The sequence below is a fragment of the Prosopis cineraria genome, unplaced genomic scaffold (genome assembly GCF_029017545.1).
Source record: "Prosopis cineraria cultivar Desert tree isolate PC_DT_omini unplaced genomic scaffold, ASM2901754v1 PC2, whole genome shotgun sequence".
Taxonomy (NCBI): domain Eukaryota; kingdom Viridiplantae; phylum Streptophyta; class Magnoliopsida; order Fabales; family Fabaceae; genus Prosopis; species Prosopis cineraria.
In genome coordinates this window covers 25,836,259-25,861,650 of record NW_026555333.1, presented here as the reverse complement: position 1 = coordinate 25,861,650, position 25,392 = coordinate 25,836,259, and the positions used below count along the sequence as shown (strand labels likewise).

The following is a 25,392-nucleotide window of genomic DNA, read 5'->3' as shown; positions in this document are numbered from 1 at the left end:
GAATTATTCTTGCTTCCCTTTTTGACATCTCCAAATTTCTAGAAGTACAATCTAAAATCGAAACGTTGGAGAGCACCAATCCCTCCTCCATTTCTTCTCCATTTTCCTTGTGAGAATTTAAAAAATAAAAAAGAAAGATCCCAGACACAGCCAACCTCGGATCAGGCCCGACCGTGTTCTTACTAAATTAAGCCCATATTAGGGGTTAATGTTTCAAAACATGGTAAAACTGGGCCACCCCTAATTCTAACTGATCAATAATCCGTCAATAAAGCTATATCGGATCAACAAGTTGAACCGATTCAACAAGGAACTGGTACCTTTAGGTCCAAAATAATTACACAATCAGAGAAACATGAACCGGCAAAACACCGACTAACTATCCGATCAAAATCCGGTAAACCAGACCAAATATAACTAAACCAATTCGCATCAAAAAATTAAACTAAAGCCTAAAAATATACGCATATAGAAATTAATACTTTGTTTGGTTTGTAAGGAGGGAAAAGGAGCAACCTTGTCTGGTTAGGAAAGGGAGGGAAGGAAAAATAATTATATATGAATAAATATATTCTTATATTATTAAAAATTATTTTTCCTTGCTTTTTATAAATATTTAATAAGATATACCTGTGAATTTTAAAAAAAATAATGATAAAAAATGCATTCGTCTTTCAACAATAAGCTGTAGCATTGAATATATATATATATATATATATAATATGAAATGGGGCCAATTAGGCAATTAGAACTTGTAATATGCAATATTAAAATTTTTTATAATTTTAATATTTATTTATTATTACAATATTAAAAATAGAGATAACCTTTTAGCATGCACTTTTTTTAAAAAATATTATAAGTTAAAAATTTTAAATCTACATTATTCATATTATATCTAGATAGTCAATTAATAAAAATTATAAAATTTTTAATATTAAATTTGGACTGTCCAAATTGATAATCATATTTTTCCAATTTTTTTATAATTTTTTTACTTTGAAAAATAAAAATTCTTCCTCAAGGTGCAAAGAAGGAAAAGAGGAGGTGCAAAAGAATGTTACATCTTAACTCAATTTCAAAGATTAAGTTTATGAATCTTTCTCTTTTATTTTATATTAGTCATTAAATTTAATTTTATATGATGTGGAACTTCCCACATTAATGTAAGTCTAATCATACTTGAACAACCTAACAATCTTTCTTTCAAATGTGAGTTTACAAGCTTCCTATATTAAAGATGTCCAAACATCAAGTCCCAATTAAGATCAACCTAATTTTCAGGCCTTAGTGTGGCATGCACACAAGTCCTTACTATCCGGGCAAAAAAACTATAATACCAATTATGAATAATAGAGAGCAATCCCTCGAGAACGAGTGAAGAGGAGAATCGATCAAGATTAAAAAAAAAACACAATGAATGAAGCCATTTTTATTTTATTTGGAGAGGAGCATTTTAGAATTATGAAAATATATTATGAGTAAATTAATCATAACATAATAAAATTATACCATTTTCTTTAGTAGGACTACATAAAGAACTGAATGACACTGGACTTCAGTCTAACTTGAAGTCTAGTCTTTTTTATGCAAAGGATTGAGTTAGGCAACTTGTAGTCCGATCTTATTCAGTGATAACCCAAAAATTAATAAGACAAAACTTGATCCATAGGACTGGGAGATTGGTCCTGTTAATCCAGTACTCACTTAGCCTTTTTCTTTTCTTTTTTCCTCTATGAGAGGCAATAATATATTTCTACTTAATAAACTCAATTAAGATAATAAAAACACTTATAATAATAATAAATCTATAATAATTTTCAACAACAAAAAAAAAATATTTATATCATAGTTCAAATGATTAAAATTTATATCTTCAACAAAAACAACACTCAACAAACTTCAACAACAATGCATTACAAAAATAATTTATAAACTCAACAAATCTTCATACAATCATCTCCTTAGCATCAATTATACTTGAATCATTTGTTAAAAATAAATTAATTATAATCATATTAAATAAATTAATAAGACCAAATTGGACCAAGTGGTCTAAATGTCCAGTCTCCTATCCAGTTCAGTTCAACCCAAAAGAATGGTCTAATCTTTTCAATCTTTTCGGTCCTTCAAAACCAATATTTATACAGATCAAATAAAATTAAACCATTTCAAGTTAAATTGGGTCAAATAAAATCAAAAAATTTTTACACAACCCTACCCTTTAAGGCCCATGACCGCCCATTTTAGAAGAGAGAAAAGTGGAGGGAAAAGCAAAGGAGGAGAGCAAAAACCTCAAAACCATGGTTTAAAAGTTACCAGGAGGCCGGTAACTGTTACGTGCTGCCAGCCAAGCTCACAAATCAAACGGGCCAGCACCCATCTTTTTATTGACAGACAAGGACGCCGTATCCAGTATTTCGGTCGATGTGGGGCTCGGAGACATGGCCAGCCTCTACAACACGAAAGTCTGATTCCCCCCCCCCCACCCCCCCCGACATAACACAACCAACCCCCCCCCCAAAAAAAAAAAAAAAACCAGACTTGGAGACATTTTTGTGTGATAATTTCTTAGAGTTACTTCTTTATGCATGTTCTTCCCAAAATTTATTTAATAAGGAACTTGAGCCACGCAAACTACTAATGAAGAGAGATAAATGGGGAAAATTCTATGATTCTACGAAACTGGCATAACTAAAATAATCATCAACATTCGAGTATAAACATCAGTTAATATATCCACACAGATTGAAATGTTGCAAACGGATGAGACTAAACTTCGTAGTTTCTATTCAAGTCTGGTTTGCTGTATTTCCTGATATTCATGCAAAAATCAATATTCACAAAGGGGGACATGCAAAAGTTGAAACGACGGAAATCCCCACCAGTTTGTGATAAAAATCCTACTGACCAGCTGATGGTTTTGTCAACAACTCCAGTGATTTTCTCAGGTAGTCTACCGCAACCGAGACGTCATCGAATGCTAGTGCCCCAACAGCAAATCTGGCAGCCTTGTGTGCCTCTGCAACTTTCTCGGGAGGTGGCTGGTAGTTACTATCATACTGGTATGTCTGAGAAGTTGAAGTTGGTTCCAGTACAGTTCCACTCCGGCTGCTGGAATCGTGTAAGGCACCTGAAGAATAGTTTGTAGTTCGAGGAGCTGACTCAGAAGAATATGACCCGCCAGAACCTTGGTAGTAACTAAGGTTTGAAGGGACCGATGGTAGACTACTTTCCGTAAAACTGGGATATGACTGAAAATGGGGATAAGAGTAAGATACGGGAGTTTCATGAGAAGGATAATTAGGAGATAAATGCTGTGGGTGGTCTTGTGAGTACTGCTGATTAGTGTAGAGCGGAGAATAAGGACTCTCTGATCTAGCCGGAGGCGGAGGGTGGTAATCTTGGGAAGGTGGAGGAGGATGGTAATCTTGAGAATGAGGAGGAGGAGGAGGAGGATAATCTTGGGAAGGGTAACTTGAATGGTAGGATGGTGGAGAAATGTTAAATGAATGTTGACTATTTTCTCTGTCTTGGAACTGCATAGAAGGTGGAATGTTTGAAGAATGCTGATCGTTAATATTATCATGGAATTTAGGTGCTGGAGGAACGCTCGGCATTCCAGCATAGTTGACAGGATCATCATAATCATGCGATGCATCAGAACGTAGCCCAGGAGTGGTCAATGCATTTGCAGTAGTCCCAAGGTCCTGCAAGCAGTTGAATGTTACTTGTGTGTGTATATGTAGTTTTCTTTCTAATGCCTATAAAAATTAAATGTTAGTAAAGAATATTATTATATTCATCAATCCATCCAAGCAAAAAAGAAAAATCTTAAGATCTGAAAGTCCAGCCAGCATATCAGGATTTCATGAATATATTTTTTCAAGCTGTTACAAATAAAAATTCATAAGGAAGAGTGCCATTTGAATCAGAGATCAGCTTTGAACAGCACAAATTTTTCATTACCTTAATTCATACTTAGGGGCCCATTTGTTGAAGATTAAAAAGTAAGTAATTTTTAGTTTAGATATTTTATAAAAAGATATATTTTTTGTAGAGATTTTATAAAAATTTCAAATTATGTTATGTTTGGATACTGTGATAAAATGTGATTATCATATAGTGACTTAGATTTTACAATATCCTTTGGATCTTTGTGGATATTTGTTAAAAAGATGATTTATTATTTAGTTATTTTAAAATTTATGATATTTTTGTGTCTCTTCGTATTTTTATGACATTCTATACTATCTACCACATCAAATTCTTCGCAAAAGCCACATGAAGTAGCTTCTCAAAATAATAAAAAATATGCTTTTTTTTCCATATTTTGATTATTTTAAAAAGTTTAGCAAATATCATAAAATTTTTACAAAAATAGATTTTTTAAGAAAATGAGTAATTTTTTCATGAAAAAAGCTTAAACAAACGGGTCATTCATTTCACAACATACATCCAAATCTTGACTTTCCCTCCATATTGTACTTGAAAAGGACAGCTTTTATTATTGAACGATTTTGCATTCTGATGCAATATGCAATCTTCTGCATGCATTTTTATTTAAAAATGTGGCATCAGATGCTTAGAAGGATCTTGTCATTAAAGTTGTAATAGAAACCTGCCCCTAGCCTTACCACTAGAGACCAACATGAAAGGAGGCCAACAGGGGAAACAAAAGAACAAGTTGTACAAAAATAATGAAAAGGCAAACCTTTCATCATCAGCAGAACTTTTGTTTGTGTGCGTGTGTGTGTGTGTGTGTTATCCCCAGCAGATTTCTTCATAACTCTCACTGACACCATACTGCACATGAAATGGATATACCATTAAGGGGCTGTAATCTCTCTTATCCTGCCTTTGATGTTTCTACACCACCTTACATGATTCATTACACCTATGGGATTAACCTCTGAAATTTATCAACAATCCCTGTCATAATTATCTAACATCTCTCAATCAAAAAATTAAAACTTTTTCTTTTCAAATTGGGTTGTCGAGACTGTTTCTGATGGCACAGAACAACAAATGGTTATGAAAGAATAAAAAATACAGCTGCTATATATGCCAAAATGATTACAAGCAATATTTTATTGAAAACTTGGGACACAAAGTTGAGTTTAGAAACATACATTTTCACCACTAGGAATGCTTGATGGTATTGATAGATCCTCATCATCAGCAGGAGGACCAGCCATGGGCTTTCTTCCCTCTTTCAGAGCCTTCCTTATATCCGCTGCTTTCCAGACTGCATATTTCTGTTTCTGCTCAAGCTGTGGAGGAAACTCATTGAAGTGTAAGCCCAACAGTGATATCAATCCATACTACATTATTATTTATTGGCACCGAACAAGGCCCAATGGGCCCCGTGCCCTAATTCTCATTTAATATCTATTAGTTACCATGTTTAATATTAAACTCCGCCTATGTTTATAGCCGGTCCCAAGCCCGGGTAAGGGAGGAGGGTTGTGTTAGGCCATCAACAGCCAATATAAAACTTTGTTGAATCTATCATGAACATGGACAATAGACATTATAATGTTAATGCTAGGTCGTTGCCCGTAAGTAACGCGCTGCATGGCTCGAGTACAATGATAAGTGAGTTAGAGCCGCTGCTTCGGCTTCCGGATGTAGTGTTAAATGAGCAAGGGCTACCGCGTCATTCTAGACGCACGCGGCTAAAGAAATTAGTCCATGAGAGCAAAATTAGATTTGGTACTTGGAATGTTGGGACATTGAATTGTAAATTTATAAAGGTTGTAGGGATTATGATTCAAAGGAAAATCAATATCCTTTGCCTGCAAGAAACAAAATGGCGTGGAGAAGAAGCTAAGGATATTCAAAGTTTCGAACTTTGGTATACAGGAAAAGTAAGTGCACGCAATGGAATAAGCATCATTATAGATAAGGAGTGGAAGAAGAACGTTGTAGAAGTTAGCAGAATTGGAGACAAAATTATTTCCTTAAAAATGATAATTGGACGTGAGAATGTTAATATTGTTAGCACTTATGGGCCGCAAGTCGGGACAGAAGCCAGTCTTAAGGAATTATTTTGGTAGGATCTGGAGGGGTTGATTCGACAGATACCATAGAGTGAAAAGATTTTTATTGGAGGAGACTTTAATGGGCATGTCGGGAGGGAAGCTGGTCAGTATGCGAGGGTGCATGGTGGTTTTGGTTTTGAAGAGCTAAACAATGAAGGACAAACTCTTCTTGATTTCTTATTGTCTTATGATTTTAAGATTGCCAATACTTATTTCAAGAAGAGAGATGAGCATCTCATCACTTACAAAAGTAGAGCCTCAAGGTCACAGATTAATTTCTTTTGGTTAGGAACACAGATAGAAGACTTTGTAAAAATTGCAAGGTGATCCCCGGAGATGCTGTAACGACACAACATAGGGTCCTAGTCCTTGATGTGTGTATTATGAGTAAAATCAAAAAACGTCGACAAGTAGTAACACCAAGGATTAGGTTGTGGCAATTAAAAGGTGAGAAGCAAGATATTTTCAAGCGAAATCTTTTGGATAAAGGAATTTGGGAAGCTCAGGGAAGTGCTAACATCATGTGAGAGGATATGGCTAAAAAGATATGGGAGGTTGCAAAAGTAGTTTTGGGAGAATCAAAAGGTTCTGGTCCGAGAGATAAGGAGTCTTGATGGTGGAATAATAGTGTACAGGACAAAATCAAGTATAAGAAGAACTATTTTAAAGCCATACATTTGTGTAACAATGAGGAAAATTGGGAGAGGTGCTATATGGCTAAGAAGGAAACTAAGAGAGCTATGGGTGAAGCTCGTTCTAAAGCTTTTGAAGAATTTTATAAGAGCCTTAAGACGAAGGAAGGAGAGCGAAATATTTATAAGATTGCCAAGAGTAGGGAAAGAAAATCAAGAGATCTAGAACAAGTAAGGTGTATTAAGGATGAAGAGAGAAGAACTTTAGTTACAGATGATGAAATTAAAAATAGATGGGAGACTTACTTTTCTAAACTTTTCAATGATGATGAAGGTTCATCTAGTAATTTGGAGGATTTAGTAACTAGTGAAAGAGAACAAAATTTGTCATTCTATCGAATAATACGTGATAAGGAGGTAAAGGAAGCTCTTAAGAAAATGGCAAATGGTAGAGCCAATGGATCTGATTGTATATCTATCAAAGCGTGGAAATGTTTAGGTGAAGAAGGGGTGAGATGGTTAACTAAATTATTTAATATGATTTTACAGTCCAAGAAAATGCCTGATGAGTGGAGGAGAAGTGCATTAATTCCTATTTATAAAAATAAAGAAGATATTCAGAATTATACTAACTATAAAGGGATTAAACTCATGAGCCACACAATGAAATTGTGGGAGAAAGTAATTGAGCACAGGTTGAGATTTGAGACAAGTATTTCTGAGAATTAGTTTGGTTTTATGCCAGGTAGATCAACTATAGAGGCGATTTATCTACTAAGGGGATTAATGTAAAAGTATCGTTGTAAAGATAAAGATCTACACATGATTTTTATTGATTTGGAAAAAGCTTATGACCGTATACCAAGAGAAATGCTTTGGAAAGTGTTAGAAAAAAAGGAAGTACAGATTGCTTATATTAAAGCCATACAAGATATGTATGAGGGGGTAAAAACTAGTATAAGAACGCCTAGTGGTCAAACAAAGGATTTTCCTATAAAGATTGGACTACATCAAGGATCATCTCTGAGTCCTTATTTGTTCAACTTGATCTTAAATGTTTTGACGGAACATATTCAAGAGGAAATTTCGAAATGTATGCTCTTCACAGATGATATAGTTCTTATAACAAAGACAAGAGAAAAGGTTAATTGCAAACTTGAGTTATGGAGGAGGACATTGGAGTCGAAAGGTTTTCGTCTGAGTAGAAGTAAAGCGGAATATTTATATTGTAAATTTGGTAAAGGACTATTCGACAATAATTTGAAAGTGAAATTGGAAGATCAAATTATACCTCAAGTGGAAAAGTTTAGATATTTGGGAGCCATTATTCAAAATGATGGCGAAATCAGTAGAGATATTTCACATAGAATTCAAGCTGGGTGGTTTAATTGGAGAAAAGCTAAAGAAGTTATTTGCGACCGTAAGGTGCCTAATAAACTTAAAGGAAAGTTTTATCGCACTGCTATCAGACCGGCAATGTTATATAGTAGTGAATGCTGGGCTCTAACGGGACAGCAAGAGCATAAAGTTGGAGTAGCAGAGATGAGAATGTTACGATGGATGTGCGGACATACACGTAAAGATAAAATTCAAAATGAACACGTACGTGAAAAAGTGAGGGTGGCACCTATTGAGGAAAAAATGGTAGAAAATCGGTTGAGATGGTTTGGGCATGTACAAAGAAGACCAAGGAAGGCACCAGTGAGAAGAGTGGAACATATAACTTTGAGTCCGATTAAGAGAGGTAGAGGAAGGCCTAAGAGAACACTTTTGGAAGTTATTGAACGCGATCTGTTAATTAATAATATTCCTAAAAGCTTGATAAATGATAGAACACAATGGCGTCTTGCAATCCATGTAGCCGACCCCACCTAGTGGGATAAAGGCTTGTTGTTGTTGTTGTACCATGTTTAATATTACGATTATGAGTATTGTATCTGTCCCTGATTTTTTAGGAGATCTATTTTGCTTATTGTTTCTGTTTTTAGTATCTCAGCCAGATCCTAATTTGTTCTTGGTGGGTGTCGTCTCTATATATGTATTTCATATTATCATAATAAAGCCAAGCTTTTATCCAGCATCTATATCTCCTCATGGTATCAAAGCAGCTATGATCCAATTCAGATTTGGGCTGCACAACGAAGGCCAGGGTGGTGGCAATGAATCAAGGGGGAACAAAAATTCCCCATCTACTGTTGCAACCAACAAAAATTCCCAACAAGAGAAGAGGTTAATTGCAAACTTGAGTTATGGAGGAGGACATTGGAGTCGAAAGGTTTTCGTCTGAGTAGAAGTAAGACGGAATATTTATATTGTAAATTTAGTAAAGGACTATTCGAAAATAATTTGGAAGTGAAATTGGGAGATCAAATTATACCTCAAGTGGAAAAGTTTAGATATTTGGGAGCCATTATTCAAAATGATGGTGAAATCAGTGGAGATATTTCACATAGAATTCAAGCTGGGTGGTTTAATTGGAGAAAAGCTAAAGGAGTTATTTGTGACCGTAAGGTGCCTAATAAACTTAAAGGAAAGTTTTATCGTACTGCTATCAGACCGGCAATGTTATATAGTAGTGAATGCTGGGCTCTAACGGGACAGCAAGAGCATAAAGTTGGAGTAGCAGAGATGAGAATGTTACGATGGATGTGCGGACATACATGTAAAGATAAAATTCGAAATGAGCACATACGTGAAAAAGTGAGGGTGGCACCTATTGAGGAAAAAATGGTAGAAAATCGGTTGAGATGGTTTGGGCATGTACAAAGAAGACTAAGGGAGGGACCAGTGAGAAGAGTGGAACATATAACTTTGAGTCCGACTAAGAGAGGTAGAGGAAGGCCTAAGAGAACACTCTTGAAAGTTGTTGAACGTGATCTCTTAATTAATAATATTTCTAAAAGCTTAATAAATGATAGAGCACAATGGCGTCTTGCAATCCATGTAACCGACCCCACCTAGTGGGATAAAGGCTTGTTGTTGTTGTTGTTGTTGTACTGTTGCAACCAACCAAGCACCAAATGATGCTTCTGCAATCACCATTCATAGATTGAATGGTCAGAACTCTATTCAATGGGCTGCAGGCATGCGCTTGTATGCTACAAGCAAAGGGAAGTCTGGGCACCTTACTAGTGCAACTCCAAGACCTGTTATGACTAATAGCAAGTTTTCCACATGGGAGGCTGATGACTCAATTGTTTAGGCATGGCCAATGAATTCAATGACCCAAGAAATCAGTGCCAGTTTTGCTTTGCTTGGGTCAGCCAATGAAGTCTAGGAGGCTGCCAAGGACTTGTTTGCCTCTATTAAAAACAGAGATGCAATTCTGGAAATTGAAAGAGCTCTTCATGATTTGAGGAAAGGTACTTCATCCCTTACACAATATTATACTAACCTTGTTATGTACTGGCAGAAATTAGACACTTACATCCGTCATGAAAGATGCTGCTCGATATGTCAAGATTAAGGAGGAGCAGCAAATAAAATACTTTTTTATTGGGGCTGGGTGATGCCTTTGATGATGTCCGTGGGCAGATCATGACGGATCATGAGTCTTGAATCTCTATCATCATTAAGAGAGGTTTTCTTTACTGTAAAGCATGAAGAAAGCAGAAAGAAACTGATCTCAAGAAAGCAACCCAATGCTGAAAATCTTACTTCAAGTGCCCTTGTGTCCAAGGGAACTCAAAATGGTGATGGCGAGGGAAAGAAAAGCAACAAATGGTCTGACCACTATCAAAAAGCTGGCCATACCAAGGATGTATGCTGAAAAGTTCATGGTAAGCCACCTAATCAGAAAGGGAGAGGAAAGTCAGAAAACAAGGCCTTTGTTGCCACCACCACAAAGGACAAATCTGATTGTGACACAACACTAAGTATGGAGGAAGTTGACCTCCTATGGAAGATATTAAACAAACATGATTCACACGAAAAGCAAATAGCTTCTAGCAATATTGCCTACACAGGTAACACAACTTTTGCCTTAAACTCTAAGGTTCATCACAAAGAAATGTGGATTGTTGATTCAGGGGCCATTGCTCATATGACAGGTAACCCTGGTTTGCTTTAGAATTTACAACCATGTAAAGTTATTATGTTTATCAAAGTTGCCGATGGAAAATCCCTTAAAGTTCAAGGAATTGGTACAGCTTATCTATTGAACAAATTAAAACTTGAAAATGTTTTATATGCTCCTGAATTGAAGTGCAGTCTTCTTTCTATGAGCAAAGTGACTTTGCATCAATTTCCCGGTGTTAACTTTCTCCCTAAATTGTGTATTTTCTTGGACTTAGAGTCAGGGAAGATGATTGGCACCTTTGAGATGATAGAGGGGCTCTACTGTTTAGCGATACAACAAGTTGAATGTGGCTTCTCAACTAGTCTTATTACTGAATCAAAGTCACTTGATCAATTCACAACTAATGAAGTGTTGTTGTGGCACTCTAGGTTAGGCCACCCAAATTTTCACTGCATGTCCAAATTGTTTCCCAATTCTATGAATAAAAATATCTTTCCTTCGCACTATGATAGTTGCCAACTTTCAAATCACACAAAAAAGACTTACAAATCCCATCGACGTGTACCATCTGAATAGTTCTCTAGTGCACAGTGACATTTGAGGACCTTCTCGCATTTCCTACTTAACTAATGCCAAGTGGTTTGTCATTTTTATAGATGATCATACTTGACTCACATGGGTTTTCCTTATGAAAGAAAAATTTGACCTTGTCTAAATTTTTATCAACTTTCATGCCATGATTAAAACGCAATTTTAGACTACCATTAAAGTTCTCTATAGTGATACTGGAAGAAAGTATACATGCTCAGCCATGCAAACATACCTAAACCAAAATGGCATCATTAATCAAACTAGTCGTGTCAATACACCACAACAAATGGCACTACTGGAAGAAAGAACTGACACCTCTTAGAAGTCACTAGAGCCTTTATGTTTACACATAGCATTCCAAAAAACTATTGAGGAGAAGCAATTCTTACTACTGCACATCCAATCTATAGATTGCCTTCAAGAACCCTTGACTTTCATGCCCCCTTAAGGTTCAACCACACATCTCAATCGCTATCTTTTAGAACATGTTTTTGGCTGTCTTGCTTATGTGCACAATGATAATGGCGGCAAATTTGATCCCAAAGCCTTGAAATGTATCTCCTTAGGATACTCATCTACCAAAAAGGGTTATAAATGTATTCTCCACCACTTAAAATTTTGTCACCATGAATGTCACGTTTGTTGAAACTCAGCCATATTACCCTCGTCTTCCCATTCAGGGAGAGAGTGACCATGAATGGGTGCCTATACAGCCAAGTTTCTCCAATGAACCTTTGCCTTTGTCACCAACTTTGGCTGCCAATGATCCTATCCTTGACCCTTAACCCTCTTGGACCACCCAAGACTCCTCTCAAATCATCCAAGGACCTTGACAAATCTGAACCTGAGCCAAACAACATTGAATCTGATACAATCGATCATCTTATGGCCGATAATACAGAATCCAAAGAGGCTATTGTGCTTCCAGAAAATGTTGATGAGCCTAATCACCCCTCTAGCTCTCAGCAAGTCCAAGATTCAACCCCAACTTCAACTCCTAATGATCTTGGGTGGCCAATTGCTTTGAGAAAAGGGGTAAGAAAGTGATACATGGGAATTAGGAATAATAGGGACAATTAGGAAAATTACGAATATAAGGGTAGTTTGGGTATTTAAATATATTCTCTATAAATAGGCCTTTAGGTTGTAACAAGTCATTGTGAATGAAATGAATTAATCTCTTTCTCTATCTCTCTGCCTCTCCTCTCTCTCCCCCTATTTCTCGTCTTCCTCTATCAAAGGTATCAGAGTCGATTCAATGAACACATTGGTGCTCTCAAATATCATCTGCAGATGCAATCGGCTTTGCTTTAATGCAACCAACAAACCTTAGACCAATAGATTCACGACTTCAGTGAGATCAAGCAAATCATGTCTCACATTTCTCAACAGATGCACGAAATCTTGGCAAAGCTCTCAAAGCTTACCAACCAGCACTTGCACTCTCCTGTGGTCACCGTGAGTACACCATTTAACACACCGCCACATAACCCTCCACCCCCTCCTTCAACAATGATGACCTTTGCCTCTACCACAAGCCTTTAGTCATTGGACCAACTATCTTCACTAACGTTAGGATAGAGGAAACATGTTTCAAACATGCACAAATTCGACGACCAACAATTGAATAGTAACTTCAAGGCTAAAACAATAGCAAAATTGAATGACATTCAAGAAGATGAAGAAGGAAAATATGAGAATGACAAGGAGACTAAAGTGAATCAAGAGCAGTGGACTATAGGAGCGACTCAAAACGAAGTTGTTGGATTGACTATGAATGAGGAAGAAGTCAAGGAGGCACTCAAAACATTGAAGCTCAATGAGAAATTCGATAGCAATGATGACGACGACTCACAAAATTTCAAAGACATTCCCACCCACTATCATTGGTACATTGCCAAGTATGTTGAGCCCACTCACATCCTTCATGTTTATGGCACTGTTTTCCATGACTTCTCTATTCCCCTTGATCACTGGCAGCTCAATTCCATAAGACAACATCCTGCCATTCTGGTTGTCTTCGATGATTGTTGCCATCAGCTTCATACCACTCATTCTCTTCAAATTCTTGGCCCCAAGAACTAGCATGATCTTCGGTTCAAATCTAACTACGGCTCTAATGTCATCATTGGAGTTCTCAACACCAAAATTGGCCCAAATGCCACAGTTTCTCATATGTCAATTTGATCTCAGACTTGGAATTCCTTCATTTGAAGAGAGCATCCACAACTTGTCACATTGTATTGGGGCTCACCCCATCAACGGCTATGGAAGGAAGCACCGCTAGCATGCCCCACAAGTATGGCCAAATCGTGAGCAATGGCAATTTGAAGATAAAGTTCAAGGACTTAGAGACCTAGGTCAAGGAAGACAGCAAAGCTTAAACCACTTTAGGGTTGAAGAAGATAGGTCACACTAGTATTTGGCCCTGGTTTTTGCAAGTATTTTCCAAAGGTGCCACAAGTGTGATCCACATGCCAATCATCTAAACCCTATTGGAAATTGATTTGATGAAAGTGTTGTTAGACCTTGCTTAGACTTGTTTTGGGCTCCTTACATGTTTTGGGCTTCTCCAACGTCCCTGGCCCAAAAACCTTTTGAAAAAGGGAATAATCTGAAATGAGTTTAATTACAATACTGCTAGACATTATGTTGAAGAAGTTTGGGCCACTCAAAAAGCCTTTGTGTCGAATCGAGTCATGAAGATGGAGCTATGCGGTGTTCTTTACCTTCAACAATGGGTCTCTCACAAGTCTAGGTGGCTTCCCATAATGGGATTTTGAATTGAAGGATCACTACAAAAAATTTGGGCTTTTAATGTCCATTTATTTTGTTCTTAAATTATTTTATTTTACAAGTTATAACAACTTAAGGTAAAAAAAAAAGGATAAGTCTTATTTTAGATATATATTTTCCTACTTTTGTACTGATCCTTAAGGACAAGGATCTCTTGTTAGGGAGAGTATTGATACATGAGAATTAGGAATAATAGGGTTAATTAGGGGAATTAGGAATATAAGGGTAGTTTGGGTATTTAAATACATTCTCTATAAATTGGTCTCTAGGTTGTAATGGGTCATTGTGAATGAAATGAATTAAACTCTTTCTCTCTCTATCTCTCTGCCTCTCCTCTCTCTCCCCCTATTTCTCTTCTTCCTCTATCAGAAAGTGTACTATGTAGCCTATTAGTAATTGTGTCTCTTTATGACAAACTCTCAACTTGTATGCAAAGTTTTATGGTAAAGTTATTAGAAGAAAAATTACCCTCTAATTATCAAGAAGTGGATTCTGATCAAAATTGGGGAAAAGCTATTCATGATGAATTAATCACATTGATAAAAACCGTCCTTGGGAAATCACTAAGCTACCTCATGGAAAGAAAAGTGTGGGGTGTAGATGGGTTTTTACAAAGAAGTATAATCCATATGGAGCTCTCAATAAATACAAAGCCCAACTTCTTGTAAGGGGGTACTCGTAGACTTATTGTATTGATTACCAAGAAACATTTGCTCTTGTTGCAAAGTTGAATACCATTCAGATGTTATTGTCCTTGGCTGCCAACTATGATTGGCCTTTAGATCAACTTGATGTTAAAAATGCCTTTCTCAATGAAGACTTGAAGGGGGAGGTGTACATGGAAGTTCCCAAGGGATTATCAAAACAAAGAAAGCCAGGTCTAGCATGCAAACTATACAAATCTTTATATGGACTCAAGCAATCACCTACAACTTCATTTGAAAGATTCACCAAAGTTGTTAAGAACTTGGGATATGCTCAATCTCAAACGGATCACACAATGCTTGTGAGACACTCAAAAGGAAAAAAAGGCAATACTTAATATTTATGTTGATGATATAGTACTAACCAATGATGATTTAGTTCAAATAAGAGACTAAAGAAGTCAATGGAAAATGAATATGAAGTAAAAGACTTGGGAGGCCTAAGATACTTTCTTGGAATGGAGGTAGCTAAATCTAACCAAGGAAATGCTTAATATGTTAAAAGAGATAGGGATGCTAGGTGTAAGGCCAGTAGAAACACCTATGGAATGTTTATGCAGATTAGATATTAAAGAAGAGGATGAAGAAGAATGAACCTTAGATAACAAGGAATATTTACTTCCTATCGATGCTGACAAATACAAAAGACTAGTAGGTAAATTTATATAACTATCCCACACTTGACCTGATATTCGCTTTGCTATTGGGATGGTAAGTAGGTTTACCAATGATCCACAAGAAAAGCATATGTAGGCTGTTAACAAAATTTTGAAGTACCTTAAAATGACTCCCAGGAGAGGAATTTTCTTTGCTAAAGGTGATTCTAGAGGAATCAAAATTTATATAGATGCTGACCATGGAGACTCTTGTCTTGACAGGAGGTCCACTTTTGGGTATTGTATTTTTGTGTGAGGAAATTTGGTGACATGGAGGAGCAAAAAGCAATCTGTTATGTCCAAAAGTAGTGCAAAATCAGAACTAAGGGCCTTGGCGCATTGTGTGAAGGGATGTGGCTACAAAGGGTGCTAAAAGAACTAAAAGTAGCAACAGATTCACCAATTAAGATTACGTGTGATAGCAACTCTGCTATAGTGATGGTGGAAAACCCTATACATCATGAAAGAACGAAGCATGTTGAAATAGATAAGCACTTCATTAAAGAGAAGATAGACATGGGCATTATTGATTTAGCTCATTCAGCAGCACAACTGCAAGTTGCTAATTTATTCACCAAGCCATAGGCTAGAGCACTATTTGAAGAATTTAGAAGCAAGCTGGGAATGACTAATATCTATTCACCAACTTGAGGGGGGGTGTTGGTGCCAAACGATGCCCAGTGACCCCTGTGCCCTAATTCTTATTTAATATTTATCATTTACTGTGTTCAATATTATGATTATGAGTATGTATCTTGCCCTGATTTTTAGGAGGTTATTTTGCTTTTTCTTTCTGTTTTTAGTATCTTGGCCTGATCCTAATCTGTTATAGGGTTCGTGTTGCCTCTATATATGCATTTCATACTATCAGAATAAAGCCAAGCTTTTATCCAGCATCTATCTTTCCTCAATTTTTTACAATTATTTTAATTTGAAATAAGTTTTGGCTTGTATATGATATGGAAAATGCAGAAAGCGATTATTCAATGCATTAATCTGATACTTACATCAGGCTGGAGTGGTCCAAACTGGTTTAGAATCTCAAAAAAAATGCTTGCAGCATAAAATGTTTTTGCTGTATTCCTGCCAAAATTCATGGCTTTTAAATGTTAACAGCTGGTTACAGATGAAAATAAACGTTTACAGACAGTAAATGTCATAAGCAGAACAAGAAATTAAAAAACTTCTACACAGCAGACCAAGTGTAAGCCCAAAAGAAACAAAAAAAAAAAAAAAAAAAAGGTCAAACACAAACAAACTAGAACAACAACACAAACAAGACAAACAAGTATGCAGTCGTTAGTTCCAAGATTTAAGGAGAAGATTGAGAAATTGTTTGTTCTGTTTTTTTTTTCTTATTATTCTGATTCTATTCTAGTTATATCTTATGATATAATAAGTTATTAGATGAGGTTGTTAGCATTTTGTTTTTAAGTTCCTAACATCAACAATTGCATCAATATGAAGGCTACGTGTCATGGAAGTTATCAATATCATAAATGGGACCAAAATTTCACCAGAGAAAAAGTTGATACAATTATATGTCTCTCCTATACTCCTACTCAGCAAGTTGCTGACATTCTCACTGAATCCTTGCCTGAGTAAGTTTGAAGGCTTGAGGAGCAAGCTTAAAATGCTAAACATACATTTTTTCAGCTTGACAAGGGTGTTGTTAGTTCCCAGATTTTAGGAGTAGATTGTAATATCATGTGTAGGTTTTGATGTGATTTCATTATGGCCTTATTTTGAGATATTTTGATTATTAGATCAGGTTGTTAGTGCTTTATTTACCTGTTCTTAATCTTGAAGGATTGCATCACAATCTCTCTCCTCGGTCTCTATTTACTCTACAGCACACCAATGAAACTAGGATCCACAGGGAACAGAAAAAAAAAAAAATTCCCCAACTTCACTTGGACCATGTTTGGTAGCATTGAATTGGCAAGGTGGAAATAGAATTAAAGATGGAATTCTAATTTAAACATGATTGGTATGAAAGAGTTGCAATTCCCAAGAATCCTAATTCCACCAAAAATGTTAGAATTCAATTGCATCATATTAACCATGGAATTGCTTCAATTCCCTTGAATTCAATTTGTAGACCCCACTATCCTCATCATTTTGTCCATTTATAACAAGGTAGGTCTTTTTAATTTTGAGAAAAAGGGAAATTTAGTCTTTTCTTATTTTAAGCACATATACAAATTAATATTATATTAGAATTTCATTTTCATACCAAACACACTTTTAAAACTCAATTCTATTTCGATTTTGATTCCGATTCCAATTCCGATTCCGATTCTAATTCCATTAAAAACTCTTTCATCATACCAAACGAGGCCTTAATATTTCTCCACTATATTGTAAAAAAGATATGAATAAGATCAATCATGGAGGGGAAAAATTGGTTCCCTAGGACAAATTATGGGGCTCCCATGTTTCAAAAATCTTCACCACAGAAAAGGATAAATAAACAAACAGACAATAAGATGAAATAATGTGCATAATAAAATGCATAGAATGAGATGCTTTTAATATCCATGCGGGAATTATAACCAGTAAGAGGTTCTCCACGTCCCCCAACCACATTATAATGAAAAATTTAAACAAAATAAACAATAACTGAATAACATGCAGACAGTATCAACTCAAAAGTTGTTATTCCTCCATGTTCTCCACTCAAAATGCAGATTAAAGATTTGTAATAGAACAGTAGAGTGGAACAGACTAGCCTAAAAGATGGTTACAGCTTATATAAATGATTAACATACAAATCTGAACGTCCAGCACGATCTTGCTTGTCTGCCTTTGCAAAGACATTTAAGGCAAATCCTTCCAGATGTAAATTATCTTCAGGCCCCAGCTTGATTGACTTTTTATCCTGTAGGAAAAGGATAATCTTTTAAATCAACTATCAACTATGAGTGCTGAATATTAACAGCATGAAACTAAAGTGATAAATCAATAATCAATGAAGAAATCAAAATTAAATTTTAAATAACTATGGGGTCAAATTATAGGAGGTTATTACATAAGCACATTGAAAATATAGAAAAAAGACTCATCACTAGCAGGACCCCATCCAAACCGATCTAAAAAATAACTGCAGACTGTCATTGAAGCGTACAGAATCATAAGCAAATTTTAGGTTCCAAAATCTAGCTTCTTACACTCAACAACGACAAGAAATCCAGGAATTGAAGATAACTAGTAAGAATAATCAGACTATTGGGCGAATAGCAATTAATCGTATACAAATTCATCAGAAAACAATAGTTTCGGAACTACATTATGAAAATTAAAATTAGTGAAACTAGTAAGAATATCATACTTTAAACCAGCATATATAATTATACGCGAGATCAGCAAAAATGTCAAACAACATGCACTTTCGTCTCACCAACCCAGGAAAACGATAAAAGTTTCACATCATGACGAAAATTAACAGCATTTTGATAGCACCTTTTCAAGCTGGTTCATGAGCGAAATAAGTAGAGCATTTGTGGTCTTGGTGCGCTCGCTCTGAGGAATCTTCATTCCACGTTCCATGGCATATAACCGACCTTAATTTAGCATATTAATAATACCAAAAAAAAGGGGAGACCAGTGTATCAGAATCTTCCGTTCACGCCCTAATCCAAGCTCAATTGGATCAGCGGGAAAAAAATCACAAATTCCTAAACAAGAAATTTCAAAAGACGCGAATAGAAAATACAACAAAATTTGCTATTTATCTGAAAACGAATCCAAAAAAGAGAGCGATTTACAGTAATATGCGACAAGCGGATCGTGCTTTTGCAACTCATCGGCACGTTGAAGGTACGGTAAGAGGAGCTTTGCGGGCTCGCTTTCACTCGCCATCTTCGATCTTCCCAAGTTACCGAACACAGAAGAAACCGATTTTGATTTCCAATTACAGGGAGGGCAGGTCTGCACGGGTGAACTGTGAATAAAACTGTAGTTTGAGGCGACACCGTTTTATGCGGCGCGGAAGCGTTAGGTATTTAAACGGATTGATTGATCGATCCTGCTACACCGTTCCACTTTGGGCATTCATGGTATTCACCACCGTGCTTTAGCTTGTACTTTTTTTTTTTTTTTTTTTTTTACATAAAAGGCAAATTTTATTAAAAATAAAAACATAAAAAGACCCGAGAAAATGAATGAACTAGTTTTAGTAGTTTACTAGTCTCCAGGTCTGCATCAAATTACAAATTTAAATAACCGTTGAATTTGAAGTCAGCTCGGCAATAACAAGGTTTTTTTTTTATTGAAACAAGTTTATTTAATATAGAAGTAGTTCCTTTTATTTGTAAAAATCCCAGGTATAGATAAAGATGTAACTTTCACATGTACTTAACATTAGTATCAAGTACAAGTTCATATACACAATGTTCATTGAAGAATACATTGAGATTGACTGCCAATGAAATGAAAACAAAGGCAAAGAATTAGAAATATGACTACATTTCCCAAAGCTAAAGGTGCATTTTTGTTTTTGAAGTATTCTTTGAAAAATACCCAGTATCCTAAACTATTAGTCAAAGCAATTCTACCCTTCAAGAAATTAAAATTGAGCATTTTTTCCCTCACCATCAAATTCTCAATGTTGATTGTTAGAAAATGCTAATAGAGACTCTAACATTAACTATTATAAATTTAATGAAAAGGTTAAAAGCATTTCATTGTAATTACTTTAAGGGAAAAATTTCTCTTATCAGTAGTTTAGAATGTTAGGTACTTCTCGGAGAATACTTCAAAGGTAGAAACGCACATTTATCCCATTTCTCAAAGAGAGATTAATTATCAAATTCAGTCTTAACCAAGATTAATGACACCCAATTATAGAAATCAATAAACCAATAATGTGCAGTTGATTTTTGTAACCTCTCTCCAGATGAATGTGATATGAATATGCATTTGATGCTCAGCTATAGATTTCCAAGATATACATTAATCCAGCAAGAAACGTACATTGGATAACACCCATGTCTTTGAGAACTATACCCTACTCGTTGCCATAAGCATTTCATCATGAATGTGATCATTACCATAGGGACAGTGCTTAAGCAAGATGCTTGAGTCCCAAAGCACTCAAATCTACAATGTCCAACCTTTATACAGATGCTTTAGTGGATAATCTACTAACTTCGCACTACTAATCTCTCTAGAATAAAAGAAGAATCATTCAATACTTATGATAAATTCCAAGTAGATTTTGTAAGTTCCAAAACTAAGAATACTTATTTTCAAAAATATCTCAACCTTTTAAAGTAGATAATACATCTGATTCTCCTAGCCCAACATTTGCATTTAACAAATAAATTTTCAACCAAGAAGATATCATGGCTAAAAGACTTTCACCACCATAGTTTTCTACACTTAGTGTCACGGTCATTGTTTGAATAATATTCACTAACTGCAAGACCAATATTGTTAGAGCTGTCACTATTTGATCTTGTGAATCAAGCCAAAACTTCCAATCTTGTTGTTCATCTTTAAAACATTTCATATTACCCTTGTCCTTTAAAAGGTGCAAAACTAATTATTTAACTTGTTGCACCTCATCCCTAGTCAACTTTAATCTCTCATGTGAAACTTTAGGAATAAGTATTGGAGAGAAGCATGAATGAAGGATAGCTTCATTATTATTAAGTAGTGAGTCCTTGGCTCTCTTGAAAAACCAAGAGGCATAAGAAATCCATGACTTGCCTATGGTAGAGCAAATATGAGTAGACAACTTTGTGGTTGTGCTAACAATCTCCTCAGTAACCTAATCCACACTTTTCTTAATTATTATATTCTCTTCATTGCCATCCTAATCAACTGAAGGGATTTCAACACTTTCAAAATCTACAGGTGTGTTAGGAACTATGTTAATGGGAGTCCAATCAGAATAGTTTTGTCTAAGTCCCTTTGCAAGTTTCAAGCATTCTTTGGCCCTTAAAATCTTCTCATCAACATCAAGCAGTTTATATTCTGAAGAAACCATATAAGGATACAACAATGACCAGATGTTTGTGAAAGCATCTTCAAACTTGTTTACTGCATACAATAGTATAGTGCTATCATATTGTAAATTCAAAGAGAGAAGAGCACGATGCCTCTCTTCAAGACAAGTAGATATGCAATCTTTGAGACAGTTTTTTAAATGATTTGCCAATAATAGATTTCTTTGTCTATAGGCTAAATTTAGAAAATTCATGTAGAGATTCATAGAAACTAAAGAAGTTGAGAACATTGTTTGGTATACACGAAGAACCTTCAACCATGGACTACAATCTTGATGGATTCTACTAATATAATATGGCACCAACTTAAGATATGAATTTAATATTGACTGAGCATGTTTAGTCTTGTTTTGTATTGATTTAAGCTTGCAATCCTCTTCTAATGAGAAAATGTAGTGTAACTAAATAGCAGAGATGTTAGTTCACCTAACCCTTCAAGTGGTAGAATAGATAGAGGCTCCTCTAACAATGAATTAGCCTTTTGTAAAGCTTAAGGAAAAATTAACCTCGGTGCCAATGTTGATAATTCCTGATCCACGGTTGCCTTACGAGGTTTACACAAAAGTTTCTTTGAAAGATCTGGGGTGTGTATTGATGCAAGAAGATCAAGCAGTGGCATATGCATCCAGATAATTATGACCTCACGAGGAGAGTTATTTGACATATGACCTGGAGTTAGCAGCTGTGGTGTTTGCTCTCAAAATTTGGCAACATTATCTTTATGGCGTAGAATTTAATGTGCACAGTGATCACAAGAGTTTGAAATATCTTGTGGATCAGAAAGAGTTCAATATGAGGCAAAGGCAATGGGTGGAATTCCTTAAAGATTACAACTTTGAGTTTATGTATCATCCAGGGAAAGCCAATGTAGTGGCAAATGCTTTTAAGTCAAAAATCACTTCATATGGCTGAATTAATGGTTCAAGAAAATCAGTTATTGTTGTCTTTGCTAGAGGTGTAGCTTGAGGCATCAGGTTTTACTTTGAATGCAATCCACTCAACCATAATTTCCAATGAGCTTTGGAAAGAGATTCGAGCAGCTCAATTGAAAGACAAGTTTTTGTTAAATGTATGAGAGGATATAGAGGAAGGTCATACTACCTTGTTTTAGTTCAGTGATGATAGGTTCATCTTGTATAAAGACCGAAACTATATACCTGTGAGTGAAGATATCAAAAGGAGATTGTTAGAAGAAGCTCATCGGAGAAAATATACTATGCATCCTGGTGTGACCAAAATGTTCCATGACATAAAGAAGCATTGGTGGTGGCAAGGTATGAAGAGGAATGTTACTGAGTTTGTGAATTGGTGTCTCGCATGTCAAAAGGTAAAGATCGAGCATCAGAGACCGGCTGGGACACTATAACTTCTAGAGATTCTCCAGTAGAAATGAGACAGCATTTCAACAGACTTCATGCCTGGTATACCGAGAACTCAAGTAGGGTTTAACTCTATGTGGATTATTGTGGATTGATTGATGAAGTCGACACACTTTTGCTTGTTAAGTTCACCTATGATGTGGAAAAAGTACGCAGAGGTATATGTGAGAGAGGTGGTGAGATTGCATAGTGTACCCAAAGACATAGTATCAGATAGAGATCCCTAATTTACTTCGAGGTTTTGGGGAGCACTATAGAGAGCAATGGGTATCGAGTTGAGGTTTAATACCTCTTATTGTAACATCCTGAAATTTTAAGATTTGGATTTATTTTAAAAAATAAAATAAAATATTTATAATTAAATTAAAATTAAGAATAGTATGATAGAAGTCCCGATTTTGAATTTTTCTAAGCAAAACTTTGGTTTTATTTTATTTTTAACTATGAAAAAATTACCAAAGTTGACCCAGACTTTTGTGTTATAATAAAAAAATGTCGGGCCCTTTCTTGTAATTTTCTCCAAAATATTTTAAGATTAGTTTTAAGAGGAAAATAGCATGCAAAAACAAATATGAAATAAGAAAACAAAAGGAAAGAAACGAACAAGAGAACAAAATGGAAGAGAAGAAGAAAAGAGGAAGAAGAGAGGGAGTTAGGTTTGGATTTAGGAGGCTTTATGACCATTACGAGATTGGCTACACAATAGGTAAACTCCCTACTTTAATCCTCTTTCTTCCCTCTTAGTTTTCTTTAATTTTTAGAAGAGAAAATTTCCAAAATTTAATCCAAAAAGTTTTATTCTTCTAAGCTTTAGTTTCTTTGGGTCCTTGAGAGGCTGTTTTGAGTTTCTATATGATGCTCTAATGTTTTGAGTAGGTATTTGGATGAAAAATGAAGTTTTAGGGCAAAAGTCAAAACCCCAAGAGGTTAAGTTTTGCTCCTCAATGGTTTAAACCTATTGATTTAGTTATAATTTTGCTATTAGAGCCCAATAAGATTTAAATTAAGGTTTGGTTTTCATTATAAGGGCTAATAGTAAAAGTTGGTAATACTCAGTGAAGGTTTTTAATTAATTAAAAATTCTATGAATTAGAAATTGGCCTAGTGGTAGCTAATAAATGGTTTTGGTGGTTAAGTAGTATTATGTGAATGGTTAGTTCAATATATGGACCATTGGGATGAATTATGGCTCATTGACCCACGTTGTGTGGTTTGAGTTATAGTCTTCATTAATGTTATTTGCCATGAAAAGTGATATGGATTACTTATATGTTGTAGGGAATTGTTGGTGAAACTTATTGAGAAGTTAAGGAACAAGCCAAGTCCTATTTTGTACAAGAGAAACCCTTTTGATACCAAAGGGTTGAGGTAACAAGGAATTTATATTTTTTATTGCTTTAATTAGCTATTTTTGAGTAAATAATATTATCTAGTATGTATTACATATTTTAAACAATTAAATGCAAATAAAATGTGTTTTATAAGGGTTTATAGGGTATTGTTTTAATAATAATGCATCCATATGTACTATCTATTTAATAATGATGTTAGTTATAAAATAAGATTATTAGCATGTATTGTGATCATAAAAAAAATGAAGAGTTGCACTTAGGGAAGTGTAACTAGGTTTCGTACCTTAGATAGGCTAAGGAACTGCTTAAGAGATGAATTATGAGTGTTATACTACCTTAAGTGTTGAAGTGGTCAATACTCGAGAAAGGTAGAAAATGGTAGGAGGCATGATCTCAGTGGGAGTTCACTAATGGGGAGATATAGTCTTGTGATATTCTATGGCTCACTGTTAATACTCAGTGTTGTCTTTCGTATTGCGGGCTCAGTGCACTAAAGTGGTTACTGGATTGAGTATTCGACACTTCTCAGTGGGAGAAGGAATCCGGCATATGAAGTGTGAGGTTGAGTACCTAAGCCAAGGTAGCCCTCATATAGAGAGTAAGTCAGGCTAGCTCTGGGAGGGAGTTAGCTTCGACTACTTAGGATTTATGTTGAAGGAGCACAAGTGATTAAGTAGATTCGATCATACCTTAGATTATATTTTGTACTTATGGAAGTACAAGTGGGTATAAGGTTTACCTACGAGCTAAAGAGTGCCAGGGGGCATTCTGTTGGTCAGAAAAGGCCATACTGGCCTATGTCATGCATTCATGTATTTGAAATGGCTAAATTATATACTATGTTGAGTCTATTATTTGCTTATTCAATTATGGCTTACTTGGTAAAAATTAATTAGATTTCTCTGTTACTAAGATTGTAGTTGTCTCACCTCTTTCTTTTCAATATTTCTAGGTCTAAGCAAAGGATCCAGTAGTGAATGGGAAAAAGAGCCGAGCTAGGGGTTTGCTTGTGGATTGTAAAGATCTAAAACCCCTTTCTTTTGAGCAAAGTATATTGTAATGTATTTAGGATTAGAGTACCAATAGGATGTGATTATGTATATATGTGTGGATTGTATGGCTTGTGTATGAATTTTTGTCGGCTTGTAGACTTGTGACTAGGAAACTTGGTTATGATGTGTGGTTTTGATTGATTTATTTAGTAAACCA

At 35.5% G+C, this 25,392-nt stretch overlaps 1 protein-coding gene across 1 annotated transcript; it reads right to left on the bottom strand.

Annotated features, from left to right (window-relative positions):
• Positions 1 to 2,658: 2,658 nt before the first annotated feature.
• Positions 2,659 to 19,461, bottom strand: LOC129304019 (protein HOMOLOG OF MAMMALIAN LYST-INTERACTING PROTEIN 5). Its single transcript, XM_054943640.1, has 6 exons — positions 19,209 to 19,461; positions 18,904 to 19,004; positions 18,213 to 18,322; positions 16,449 to 16,524; positions 5,133 to 5,273; positions 2,659 to 3,710 (listed from the first exon to the last, which is right to left on the bottom strand). The coding sequence occupies exons 1-6, from the start codon at positions 19,300 to 19,302 to the stop codon at positions 2,904 to 2,906; spliced, it is 1,329 nt and encodes a 442-aa protein (XP_054799615.1). The 5' UTR covers positions 19,303 to 19,461; the 3' UTR covers positions 2,659 to 2,903.
• Between the last annotated feature and the right edge of the window lie 5,931 nt (positions 19,462 to 25,392).

Bases quoted from the DNA above. Each gene is read 5' to 3' on its own strand.
- LOC129304019 (XM_054943640.1), bottom strand. From the start codon at position 19,302: ATGGCGAGTGAAAGCGAGCCCGCAAAGCTCCTCTTACCGTACCTTCAA. The intron at 19,005-19,208 runs GTAAATCGCTCT...TGCTAAATTAAG, and splicing joins TCCGCTTGTCGCATATTACT to GTCGGTTATATGCCATGGAA. The intron at 5,274-16,448 runs GTAAGTATCAGA...TTTCCTCCACAG, and splicing joins TTGGACCACTCCAGCCTGAT to CTTGAGCAGAAACAGAAATA.